The following is a 13,962-nucleotide window of genomic DNA, read 5'->3' as shown; positions in this document are numbered from 1 at the left end:
GTCTAGGGCTCAGGCTACTATGCAAAGCCCCACTGCCTTTAAGGAAGGTACTAGAGGAGTCTGGAGAAATGGACTTAGAATTTTCCCTGGGTCTGTTTCTTCCCTCTTGTATTAGAGATGTAGGGGAAGATAGAGTGCACTGCCATAAACAGTGCTAGTTAAGGGGCTGGAAGTTTCCCATGGGCATACCCTGGGTGGCCCTGCTGCTCTATTAGCTCTTTATTAAAGAACTTTGGGATGTATACAAGATAATCAGGGTGGAGCTGACTACAATCTATGATATGAAGGGATTAGATGATCTACTACATAGTAGAACCTGGGAACACATAATAAATGGGAAGTTATTATTATTATTATTATTATTGCAATAAAAAAGGAAGTAATCTGCCAATTTCCAAAAAAGGAATGACTGAAAAGAAAGTCTATTCTGCCTCCATTATGGAAATGCCTTTCTGAAGATAAAAACTGGAACTAAGAAATTGCAAATCATTGAATTTTATAGGTTCACAGAATCTTAAAGCTGGAAGAAACCTTCAAAATCACTTATCAAAACTGTTCATTTTACAGACAAGCCAGAAAGAGGAAATTATTTGTTTAGCACCACATAAATAGTAAATAATAAAGCCAGTATCCAAATCCAGGGTTTCTCAGAATTTTATTGTTCTGGAGCAGCTAAGACTTAGCTGCTAAGTAATTCAATGGATAGAGAGCTAAGTCTGGAAGGAAGGTCCTGAGTTCAACTCTGACCTTAGACACTTCCTAGCTGTGTGACCCTGGGCAAATCACTTAACCTCAATTGCCTAGTCCAGTTTACTGCTTTTCTGCTCTGGACCAATTCTGAATATCAATTCCAGGACTGAAGGTAAGTGTTTCATCTTCTGTTTTTTATAGTCTCCTGCACTATCTTCTTTGGTTAAGAAAAATATTTAAGGCAAAGGAGTGTATGTGTGTGGTATATGCACATTTACATATGTGTATATTTGTGTTTGTATGTTTGTGTGTCTGTGTACTAAAAGTGGTTCTGGATAAATTATCTCAATTATATTTATTAGAAGTCATATTTTAATGATGACTTGTCAAATAAGCTTTGGGGTTTTCACATGTAGGGAGGATTTTATTAGAAATTTCTCTTCCTATTAACATGAGCAGTGACTATAAAGAAATAAGTAATATGATTTGACATAATTGGCATTGTGAAAATGCTATAAATTATTCATTCTGAAAAGACCACACTGCCCTGATGTAACTCTAGACGTCTAAAGAGAAGCTCATATAATACATTGCAGTTCCGACTGTGTAAAGTGCAGATCATAAAAATTTAAAATATTACTTCCCAGAATTATTAATAATAGAGAGATCTTCACTGTAAGAAGCCTCATGATTGGCAGGGAAGAAATATAAAATGTTGAAATGCTGAGGAAGAAGTAAGGATTTTCTTCTTGTTAAGCTGAGCTCCAAGGTTTGATGCTCAAGTATTGAGGTGGACTATTATGAGAGAATAGTCCAGGTCAATTCTCTGAATCTCCTGTTTTCTTGTATGTAAGAACATTCTCCTTCCAAATTTGTGGGTTAGGAATCAAGGAAACAATCTATGTGAATATTGGCTCTGCCATTGTACTAGTTGTGTGACCTTGGATCTCTCAGTTTCCTTAGCTCTAAAAGGAGAACGCTGAATTAGAGGATCTCTAAGGTCTCTTCCAGTTCAAAACAACTATGGTCCTTTGAATGTCCTGTGTCAGTATGAACTGGGTAGCAGGAAACAGAAAATGCTGAAACAAAATTAGAGCAACATCTCTCTAAGTTGCTAGAACTTCTAGAAAAAGGCTAGTATGAGACTTCTCAGTGATTCCATTTGCTATCAACATGCCTAATTTCAGCAGTACTTTAAGATTTACAATGTGATTCTCCTATAACACCTCTCTGAGAGAGTTGTTTCAATTCTTATTGTCCCCATTTTGTAGGGAAGAAACATGTTCATAGAAGGTAAATAATTTGCCTGAGATAATACAGTGAATACGTTATTAGAACTGAAGAGAAAACCCTATATCCCAGATCTTAAGAGAACTTGAAAAACCACTGAAGAGAAGGAATCTTTAAGATGTATAGTTTCTATCTCATCATTTGACAGATGAGAAAACTGAGGCCTGGCAAGATGAAGAAGCTGAACTCATGCCACAAGTTAGTAGCATAGCTGGAACTCAAACATAGAGAAGTCTACTGAATTAGGAAATGGGGATGATTAAGATGGAGAAGAAAGATTCACAGGCAACGTGATGGTTGCTTTCCAGTACTTGAAAAGCTATCATATAAAAGATGGATGAGATTTATTCTGTTTGGCCCCCAAAGGACAAGGATTTCAAGGAGATTAAACAAACAGGTACTGTGTGTAAAATGCTTTGATGTGAGAGTATACAAGAAAATGAAAGAATAATCACAAGCATTTATTATGTGTCTACTATGTGCTGGGCACTGGAGATATATATAATCAATGGAAAGTAGTCATTATTATTATTAAATTAATATCAATGATTAATTTGATATTATTATTATTAATGGGGTAGAAAACACCAGAGGGCAAGCTGCTAGTTCCTTAAAAAGGAATAAGACTGAAAAGAACAGTCTATTCTGGTTCCGTTTTGAAAATGCCTTTCTGAAGGCAAAATTTCAAAGCTGTGTGTAGAAATTGAAAAAAAATTAATTTATGTTAGATGTAAACAAAAAACTTCCTAAAAATTAGAGCTCCCCAAAAGTGGATCAGGCTGTTCCAGAAAGTATTGGTCTGCACAAGAGCTTCATTATAGTTTTTAATTAAAGGAGGGATGTCTATTTGCTGATATGTTGCAATAAGGATTCTTTTGGGGGGTATGGGTTGAACTGGATGATTTCTAAGATCCCTTTGAACACTAGATTTCTATAATTACCAGACCATTGGGCCTTCCCCTATATATCCAGGAGTCGGGCCAGCTAATATTAGACAAGAGTATTGAGTCAAATCTAATAAGAAGAGAGGGAGGGATGAAAGGGATAAAAGGGAGGGATGAAAGGGATAAAAGGGAGGGAGGAAGGAAGGAAGGAAGGAAGGAAGGAAGGAAGGAAGGAAGGAAGGAAGGAAGGAAGGAAGGAGGAAGGAAGGAAGGAAGGAAGGAAGGAAGGAAGGAAGGAAGGAAGGAAGGAAGGAAGGAAGGAAGGAAGGAAGGAAGGAAGGAAGGAAGGAAGGAAGGAAGGAAGGGAGGGAGGGAGGGAGGGAGGAAGGGAGGGAGGAAGGAAGGAAGGAAGGGAGGGAGGGAGGGAGAGAGGGAGGGAGGGAGGGAGGGAGATAGGGATGGAATATACATACACATATATGCAAATACTTTTATTGATCAGAAATGTTATTATCAAACTTCAGAACCCCATCTCTTCACCTAGACTATTGCCTCTTACCTGACCTTCCTGACTCTTTTCTCCTTTATCATCTCCAGTTTATCCTCCATACAATTCACTTTGTCATTTTCTTAATGTGTTGTCATAAATGCGTCACTGTTTTACCTTAAAATAATTAGTGAGTCTTCTATTCCTAAACAAGTAAAATATAAACTTATGATCCTAGCATTCAAGGCCCTCTATAATCTGACTCCCAACTACTACTGGCTCCATCTTACACTCTGCATATTTTATATTCCAATCAAACTGTCTTATTCTCCATTTTCTTGACTTCTATGATCTCTAATGTTAAGTCTTTTCTCATGCTGTGTCCAATGCCAGGAATGCTTTCCGTCCCACAATCTTCCTACCATCCCCATCTGTTGAAAGTTCTCATTTCCTTCGATGCACAATTCAAGGGATATCTCTTTCAAAAAGCTTTGTCATCTTCTCTGACCATCACATTCCCAATGGGAAAGTAATCTCTTCCACCTCGGTTTTCCTAGCTCTTTTGCTTGCCTCTTCTCTAGATCTATCTTAACCAACTTTGTATCACAATTATTTGTGTGTTTATCCTTTTCTTATCTTTCCTCTCAGATGGTTAAGTCATTTGAGGGCAATGCCTATATAAAATCTTTTTTTGTCTCCTCAGAGCTTATGACAGTGCCTTTTACATAGCAGGAGACAAATAAATGTTGGATGCAAGTTTCTAGGAGAAACTATTTAATGCAGTTCAATCCATCAAATGTTTAAATGCTTCATGTGCACTGAGCACTATGTTAAGATCTAGAGAAAATAAAAAGTTTAGATAAGACCTAATAGTCCCTGCCCTCTAGGAGCTGTGTGGTAGAGGGACATCATATGTAATATGCAATATTGCATAAGGGAATTGGAAAGTATAGACTGAGTACTCTGTATGATCTGAGCACTAGGGAGGTCAGAAATGATTCATGAAAGAAGTGGTGTTTGAGTTAGGCTTAAAAGGAAGGCTAGAAATTTAATAGCTTATCTCAAATTACCATCATGGATGCACATACACACACACACACACACACACACACACACACACACACACACACACAAGCAAACTACTCCAGTGTATACATATCCAGACTGCCTGATTGGACTAGAGATTGAGCTTTAGTAGAAAAATGAAAGGCACAAAATGTTGAGAGATTAAAGATCTAACTCTGTTGTGAACACATGCCAATGACCTAGGACAAATCACTTTCCTGCTTGGTAACTCAATTTCCCCATCTTTAAAACAAAGTTAAGCCCAATTTTAATTCCTGTAGCACAGAGAACAAATTCAAGGTGTCCAAAGAATCTCTTTGATTTCTTGATTGGTGAGGAGCAAATGGGCCAAGAGAGAAGCCAGTTACTGTACTATGCTCAATGACAGCTACAGAATTAAGACGATGCTAATTTTCTTATGGATACATGAGCTTCTACTTTGCTAGCCAAATTTTGTTATAATTCTTTTGATGAGGATCACAAAAATACAGAGGAATAAATTGCCAGGAAACTCATGGCATTTATTTTCTTTCTAAAATGTAAATAGCTCACTTTAATAAATGCTCAAGGACTTGATTTTTTAAAAGATGATTTGAATGAGAGTTTAAACTAAAGCAGTCAGGAAAAGTAGATGATTTAGCAAAGTCCTTTCTAGTTCTGAATTCAGAGGAAGAACTGAGTTACTTAGAAATACAATCTTGTTGCATCCGAATTAAAAGACTGTTTATTATAATTTTTATTCTTACATTTTTATAAATATAAGCTAGCCCAATATAAAGACCAAGTGGCATACTGCCTTTGATCTACAAAGGAACTAAGTTTGAATATTGTTTCTATCACTTATTAGTTGTGTGTTCTAAAAGTCATTTCCCCTACCTAGACCTCAATTTCCTCATCTATAAAATTAGGGATTAGACTAGATGCTCTCTAAAGTCCCACTCCAAATCCCTAGTAGATAGTTACTATGGAAACTTAGGAGAAGCAGCATGAAGTAGAGGAAAAAGCAGTGAACTCAAAATTTGAAGATCTGAATTTGAGTCCAGGCTCCTCAGTTAGTAGGCATGTGATCTAAGGCAAGTAATTTCACCCTTATTAAACCTTATTTTTTTATCTATAAAATGAGAATTATCATCCCTACCCCTCTCTCTATCACAGAGGCATGGTGAGGCTCAAATGAGTCAGTGGCTATGAACTTTCTTTTAAAACTTCAAAGTATAAAATAAATGTACTATATAATTATTAATGTTGTACATGAAACATTCAGGAGTGATGAATCTCATTAGTGGAAGTGCAACTATAAACATTGTCAGAATCAGTTGGATTTAAAATTTCAAAGATCTTTGAAGCTTTGTTATCCTGTTATGTAAACCAGCACCTATCTTGAAATGATAGGGTTGGATAGAGGATCCTAGACCTCTAGAGATCCTTTCCAGCTACAAGGCCTCTGATCTGGTGGCTGCTTTCTGCCTCATACATGGTCAAGGGTTGCAGTAGTGAAATGGAATCAACCAAATCCTCTGATCAACTTGGTTCTACACCATGACCACAGAAGAGAGAGACATTGTAAGAAAATGACTTTGTCCATCCCCATTCCAGATGGGCCACACTGCTAATAAAATATGACTCTGACTCAATGTCCAACCCTATGGGCTGGAAGCTGGGGAGAAGAGGGAATAAAGCAGAAAAAAGTCACATCCTTGATGAACAAGAATATGCATGCCCCTGCAGCCACTCTGCTCTCTGATCATTACCACAGGGGCTTCAGATTTATCCTGGAGGTGGAGCACTTTATTATTTCTTTTCTGTTTATCTCATAGAGATATGCAAATACAAGAACCATGAATAGACTGATGCCTTGAGAGGATGATTCCACTTGAATCCTGACAAAATCTAGAGCATTATATTTATAGGAAGTCATGATCATGGATTCATAAGATGTTAGAAGGGAAAGATAGCTTTAAAAATGAAACAATAGAACTAAAAGAGACTTTAAAACAGAGTATAGAAAATCAGAGTCAGAAAGGAACTTAGAACTTAGAAAAAACATCAGTGCAAGAAGAGGCCTCAGAACAGATTCTTGGAAATGGCTACAGCCTTAAGAGAACAAAATGCTTGATCGAAAAAGGTTCTAAGACCATGGAACAGAGACTAGTAGAGCTAGAAGGGACTTTAGAGTGCATGTATCTAGTTCTGGTCCAAGACTGTCTCATTCAATATATGGAAAAACAGAGGCTCAGAGGCTGAAGTCTTTGGTAGCAAAAGTAGTGAACAGGATGCTGAACTTGGAATCAGGAAAACTTGGGTTCAAATCTTACCTCAAACACTTACTAGCTATGGGCTCCCTGTGCAAGTCACTTAATCTGTCTGTGCCTCAGTTTCCTCAGCTATAAAATGAGTGTTAGATTTCATAGCTGCAAGGTTCTTTCCAACTCTGAATCTATGATTCTATGATCTATGATCCTATGAAGTGACTTGCTCAAGGCCATACAGCCAGTTAAGGGCAGAGGTGGGAATAGAACCCATGTTCTTTCTGGAAGAAAGAACTGTGGATTTCTCAATGTCCTTTGAGACTCTGCATTTTTTATATGACAGAGATTTTATATTAATATCTATTGCACTTTCAAAAAATAACTAATAATCCTCATCAGTGAGCCATGCACTTCAGATCACTCTAAGGTTCCACTCAATTCTAATTGAATTGATTAGCTAAAACTCTCATTGTTCCCTCACATTTGCCAATGAAAAAATAAAATCATCAGAAAAATCATTTTTATATTTCCTGCAGAAGATTCCATTGTTTTCTTTCCAGATATATTCAGGACACTTTAACCAAATACATATTAAAAACTCAGCACAAAAAAATTCCAGACCTATCATAAATTATCTTCTTCATCTTTTTTGAAAAGACAAGTCTCACCCTAGAGGCTAAGTACTTATGTCTTCTTTATAATAGTTTCTACCTTCTTTTAACTGATATTCCATAGACATGCTTGAAATCTTTCATATGACTGACTAAATATATTTCTCAAAGTCAGCTAGACTCTACAACTCTCAGAATTGTATTGTGATCTTGGTCAATTTACTTTTCTTCTTTTGGCCTCAGCTTACTTCTGTGAATTTGGAAGTTTGAACTAGATAGCTGTTCTTCAGGTCCATTCAGGGAATGACACTCTTTGCTCTCAGGTCCATTCTGGATCCAATATTTGAACCCCAACTCTGCTATACCCTTTCTGTGTGACCTTGATAAAGTTACTTCTCCCTCTCCAAGTCTTAGTTTCCTCATCTATAAAATGAGGTAATTAGATTGGATAATCTCTATAGCCCCATTCAGCTCTACATTCTGGATACGTTCCAATACAGAAATGATTCCTGATATGATCCCTTCCAACTATTTCAGTCTATTTCCTATGTTAGAAAACCCCTTCTGCTACAACACTCTCTTTGTATTCCAATTCCATTCATTGAGGTGCTGTGCAATGAGTGCAAAGTGAGCTAGATTCAGATTTATAGGAGATGGGTCTAATTCCAAATCCCCTGTATAACCTGGATATGTCACTTAAAGTTTATGGGCCTGGTTTAAATATACACAACATGAAAATGTTCAGTTATACAATGTTTAGGGTCCTTTTTAGCTCTAAAACTATGATGCTATGTTTCATTTGCTATGTTAAAACTCTGCAAAAGAAAAAATACTTTATATCTCATTGACAGGATTCAGGGGACACCATAAGACAAACACATTTGTAAGAAAATAATCTGTTTGACTTTTGGGAGAAGAGGGGAAATAATTGGTTTTACCTTTTCTGGAGCAGGAAACTGCAGGTGATTTACTTCCAAGGGTGTTATCAAAGGGACAGTCTGAAAGCCGTCCTCACCAGAAGGCTGTTTGTTGTTCTTGTCACTCAAATTACTCCCCAGCTTCACCATTCTTGTGCCTCACTTCCCAGACCTGAAACAGTCCATATGAATAAGGTGACAGCAGAAGGAGAGTGCAGGAAAAAAAATTACAGACATGGAAATAGTTCCTTCCTAAATAGTTCCATACTGGTTGACATTATAATCAAAGCTCATAACTTATAGCTCATAGCTTACATTTCTTTAGAATTTAAAAGATGACCAAGCTCTTTTTTCACAACTCTTTAAGGTAAATAAACCAAGCAGATATTATTAACCCTTCTTCCCAAAGGAAAAACTTGAGGCTTAGTGAGATGCAATGACTTTCCTAGGATCACTCAGCTAGTATCTGAGACTGAATTTGAATTCTGCTCTTTTGAGGCTAACACATAATTCTTCAGATCTTTCAGTAATCCTTTCTTTGATGACACCTTTGTTGGGTTTCCAGACATCATTCCAATTGTAAAATGACTCATTTAACTGTTTCCCTTGTCATGGTGCATATAGGATTCAACGGTCACAGTATGGAGTAAGCCAAAAGCAAATTGATTAAAGATGTGATTTTAAAATACATGCAAAACAGAAATAATTTAAAACATCAGCTAAAAATGCAAGCTGTTCATTTGGAAAAGACATTACAAGAAGGTAGAACAAAATCATAATACTCTCAAGCATCATGCAGCATGATACATTTCACCTCACTATTTGAACTGCTATTTTTTTGTTTACAGTTTCTCTTTAGCAAAGCTTCCACTAAGAAGTGCATTGTTTGCATGTGCATGTGTCCATGTATAAATTCATAAAGGAATGTGCACATGTTCATTATGTGTATCCATAGTCTTTTTAGCATTTTCATCCTCATTATTATCTAGTTCTTTGATTCAATCAACATAACCGCCACTGGATTTGCTACAACACAGTATGAGCATATGTGTTTTTATATCAAACTGCACAATGCCTAACTAAATAAATACCCTGCATTTCTCCTCTCTGACTCGTTCTGAGTCAAAGGAAGAATCCTCCATTTAGAACCACAATGCAGCTTAGCTTGACCTGATTTCACTTATCAATCCTGTTGATGAGAAAAGAAAAAAACCAGGGGTGTCATAAAGAGGGTGGGGTAGGGTGAGATGGGGGGGAAATGGAGTAAAGTAAACCCTTGTACTTACAGCAAACCACGCTTGAAGGGTCAGGCCAGATTCAGGCCAATCTGAGGAGCAGGGTTGGTTTTCTCTCAATCAGGAGCTTCAGGCTGATGGTGCTGAAGGGACAGAGCTCCTGGGTGTAGCAGCCTGAATACAAGAGCTACTGACAGTGAGCTAAGAGCAGAGTATAGTAGCTCCTGCCTGCAATAAGCACACAGAGCACACTCTCCCTCTCTCCCTCTCTCTCTCTCTCTCCCTCTCTCTCTCTCTCTGCCTCTCTCTCTCTCTCTCTCTCTCTCTCTCTCTCTCTCTCTCTCTCTCTCTCTCTCTCTCTCTCTCTCTCTCTCTCTCTCTCTCTCTCTCTCTCTCTCTCTCTCTCTCTCTCCTTCCCATTCCATCTGGCATTTGGCACCACCTGCTGTTTCTGATGCATGGCCGCAACTGCCACATAGAAAATACAGTTTAAAGAGTGAAAAAAAAAAAGAATTAATAAGGGAATAGAGTGGAATAAAAATATATAATACATTAAACCATATTACATATGTATATATAAACCACATATATTTATATGTATGTGTATATATATATATATATATATATATAAACACTTACCAAGCAACGCCACCTTAAGCCTTCAAAGGAAATGGAAAAGAAAAGGATATTCCTTCCAGAAATAAATTGTGATCCAGGATCACAACAGAAACCAAAGCCAAATTTTGGATACTTGGAATTTGCTCTCATAGCCAGGTTTGTTCATAGAAACAATTGTATTCATCAAAGTGGGACTAAAATTCATTCAGAGTTAGGTCTGTTTCTATTGCTGCTATCTTGGAGTAAAGGAATCATCCAGACATTTGTAATAAATGAGGTCAGAACCAAAAGCATATATTTGGGAATTTTTTATCATTTGTAAAATGTGAAAAATATTGAAGGTTCTAAGGGTGTTTAGAAGTCCTTGTTTCAGGGTTAAGGGAAAAGTCAGATTGTCTGAAGCTGGTATTCACAGGAGGGAGGCTTTAAGAAAGAGGTTGGAAAGAATAGAAAATTCCAGAAAATCTGGAAAATATTTTGTTTCTAAAATTACTGTTTATGAAAGAACCTCACTGGAGTCCTAGACTTAGCTCTTAGTGAGTTGACTCTTCTACACATACCTGTCATTGAAGAATAAGCTTAAGGGAACTCACATGCTATCACAGAGAAATAAGAAAAAATGTCCAAATCAAATCCATCTACAGACTCTTCATTCAATTCCTGAAATTGAATCTCTTCAATCAGGGAATATGGTATAATTTTTCTATTACAGAAGAAACTGAGACAATGTAAATAAGTAAACTGATGGAAATAGAATATTCAGGAACCAGAAGAGGAAAATATGGAAGACAGTATTTGGGTGATGATCAATGGAAGGAGAAAAAAAGAGAAGGAAAACACATAAGGGATTTGTGAAACTTATCAGAATCTTGGCAAAGGCATAAAGTAGATATGGTACATTGAAGAAAGTAATGGCTCTTGAGTGAGAGAACCTGAGTTCAAATCCTAATTCTTATGCTGGGCACATCACTTAGACTCTTTCAGCTTCAGTTTCTTTAACCATAAAATGAGAATTAGACTAGCTGGCTTCTGAGGTCCCTTCCAGCTCTAGATCTTTGATGATGGGAGACTGCTAAAGCTCTTTCTCTGCCCAAAGAGAGTAATAACTAATGTTTTCAGTCAAATCCAGCTTCAGATACTTACTAGCTATTTGAACCTGGGCAAGTCACTTAAAATCTGTGTCTGTCTTAAATTCACTTTGTATAATAATCAGATCTATCCCTCAAGAGAGGTTGTGAAGATCAAATGAAATAATATTTGTAATGTAAAGAGTAGGTAGTTAATAAGTGTTCATTCTCTTCCTCTTCTTCCTTGAAGTGTCAATTATATGTCGAACACTGTGCTGGGACAAACAATGAAACAATTCTGAGCTTATATTATACTTTTATCTTATAAAAGATAGAAAAGTCAACATCTAGTCTTAATATATTTTAATTTTTAACATTGATTTTTAAAATTTTTAAATTCCAAACTCCCTTCCTCTCTCCACCTCTCCACTCTCCATTGTGAAGGCAAAAATTGTAACATCAAATTATCCATGTGAAATCATGCAAAATATTTTTTCATAGTAGCTATGTTACAAAAAAGTAAGAAAAATAAAGAAAATGAAAAAATATGCTTCAATCTGCTTTCAGACTTCATCAGATCTTTCTCTGTACATGGAGAACTTTTCATCATGGTCCTTCAGAATTATCATACATCGTTGTATTGCTCAAAATAGTTACATTATTCACAGCTAATCATTTTACAATATTGCCGTTACTTTGCACAATGGTCTCCTGGGTCTCCTCATACTTTGCATGAGTTCATATAAGTCTTTCCAAGTTTCTCTGAAATCATCTTGCTCATTATTTCTTATAACACAATAGTATCCCATCACAATCACATACCATAATTTGTTCAGCCATTCCCCAATTGATGTGCATCTGATCAATTTTCAATTCTTTGCCACAACATAAAGAGCTCCTATAAAAGTTTTTGTAAGACCTTTTCCTTTTTTATTTTAATTTATTTTGGAAACAAACCTAGTAGTGGCATTACTATATCCAAGGGGATGCATAGTTTTATAGCCCTTTGGGCTCAGTTCCAAATTGCTTTTCAGAATGGTATCAGTTTATAACTCCACCAATAGTGTATTAGTGCCCCAAATTTTTGCACATCACCTCCAACATTCATCATTTTCTTTTTACATCAGATTAGCCAATCTGTTAGGTTTGCTTTGCCTTCCTCTAAGCAATAATGAGTTAAAGCATTTTTTCATGACTATTATCTGTAGTATGTAGTATGCTTTGTTTTTTTTCCTTCTCAAAGCTTCCTGTTAATATACTTTGACTATCTATCAATTGGGGAATTATTGCACTATTATAAATTGGTTTAGTTCTCTATATATTTAAGAAATGAAGTCTTTATAAGAGAAACTTGCTGTAAATGTTTTCTATAGTTTCCTACTTTCCTTCTACTCTTGGCTGCATTGGTTTTGTTTTTGCAAAAACTTTTTACTTAATGTAATTAAAATTACCCATTTTATATCCCATGATCCTCTCTGTTTCTTATTTAGTCATAATTTCTTCACTTATCTATAGATCTGATAGGTAAAATTTTCTATGCTCCACTAATTTACTATATCTAAAACATGTACCCACATTGATCTCATCTTGGCATATGATGTGAGATGAGGTCTATACCTAGTGCTTTTTCCAGGAATTTTTATCAAATAATGAAATGTCCCAAAAGCTTAGATCTTTGTGCTTATTAAACTCTAGATTACTATGGTCATTTATTACTGTGCATTATGGACCAAATATTTTCCATTGATCTACCACTCTATTTCTGAGCCAGTACCAGACTGTTTTCATGATTGCCATATTGTAATATAGTTTGAGATCTGGTATTGCTAGGTAACCTTTCTTTACACTTTTTCATTAATTCCTTTGATATTCTTGACCTTTTGTTCTTCCAGATGAATTTTTTCTAGCTCTTTAAAACAATTGTTGTTAGTTTAATTAGTATGGCACTGAATCAGTAAAATAATTTGGCCAGAATTATTTTTTACTATATTGGATCAACCTACCTATGAACAAGTACATTTTCTCCAATGATTTATATTTGTATTTATCTGTTGGAAAAGTATTTTCTTATTAAGCTTAAATAGTTCCTGGACTTGTCTTGATAGGTAGACTCCCAAGTATTTTATATTTTCTACAGTTATTTTAAATGGAATTTCCCTTTAAAGCACTTCTTGCTGAACTTTTTAAATAATAGAAATGCTAATGGCATATAATGAGCATTTGTTGTATATCCTACAACTATACTGAAGTTATTGTTTCAACTACTTTTTTAGTTGACTCTAACTTAGAGTTTGTGAAAAGCAAGAGAAATAAAATTCAATAATCTGACATATATCCTAGATTCCTTAATTTAAAAAAAAATTAAGAGAAAGAATAAGTAGGATCACATGAACTAAAAATTTATAGAAGAATTTAATTCAGGAGGGTTGTTATCAAGAACGGAATTCTGAAAACAGAAATAATTCTGAGAAGGAAAATGAGGAATTGTCTATATAAACTAGAGACATGAAAAATGAAAATGCTGAATCCATCAATCAACTTAGGTTTTTAAAACACACATACATAAGATGGAAGCAAAAGCAGTTAACAGTGTGAATAAAAACATGGCATTAATTACAAAGTGCTCCACAAAAAAACTGAAGAACAATCTAAATGGCAGGAAGAATATTCAGTGCTCATGGATAGGCAATGCTAATAGAATAAAAATGATAATACAAGTTGATTTATACTATTAATGCTGACCAATCAAATTACCAAGGAGATACATTATAGAAATTGATAAAAGATAAGATAACAAGATGAGATAAGAAATTGATAAAAGATAAGATGATAAGATTAGGAAAGATAAG

The 13,962-nt window shown here is 35.7% G+C and overlaps 1 protein-coding gene across 3 annotated transcripts in view; it reads right to left on the bottom strand.

The window, feature by feature from the left end:
• Positions 1-11,379, bottom strand: part of NSG2 (neuronal vesicle trafficking associated 2) — an 82,211-nt gene extending 70,832 nt beyond the window's left edge. Inside the window, exons 1-3 of one of the 3 annotated variants that reach the window (XM_056811591.1) lie at positions 11,190-11,379; positions 9,480-9,615; positions 8,215-8,365 (exon numbers count right to left, since the gene is read on the bottom strand). In XM_056811591.1, coding sequence (XP_056667569.1) covers positions 8,215-8,343 — 129 coding nt within the window. In that variant the 5' untranslated portion in view covers positions 8,344-8,365; positions 9,480-9,615; positions 11,190-11,379. Of the gene's footprint in view, positions 1-8,214; positions 8,366-9,284; positions 9,371-9,479; positions 9,828-11,189 lie in introns of those variants that run through there. The other 2 variants (XM_001370624.3, XM_056811590.1) reach the window with 2 other exon arrangements.
• Positions 11,380-13,962: the final 2,583 nt, after the last annotated feature.

This window comes from Monodelphis domestica, chromosome 1 (assembly GCF_027887165.1).
Source record: "Monodelphis domestica isolate mMonDom1 chromosome 1, mMonDom1.pri, whole genome shotgun sequence".
NCBI classification, from domain to species: Eukaryota; Metazoa; Chordata; class Mammalia; order Didelphimorphia; family Didelphidae; genus Monodelphis; species Monodelphis domestica.
The sequence above is the reverse complement of the archived record's forward strand: the minus strand, read 5'-3'. Positions and strand labels throughout refer to the sequence as shown.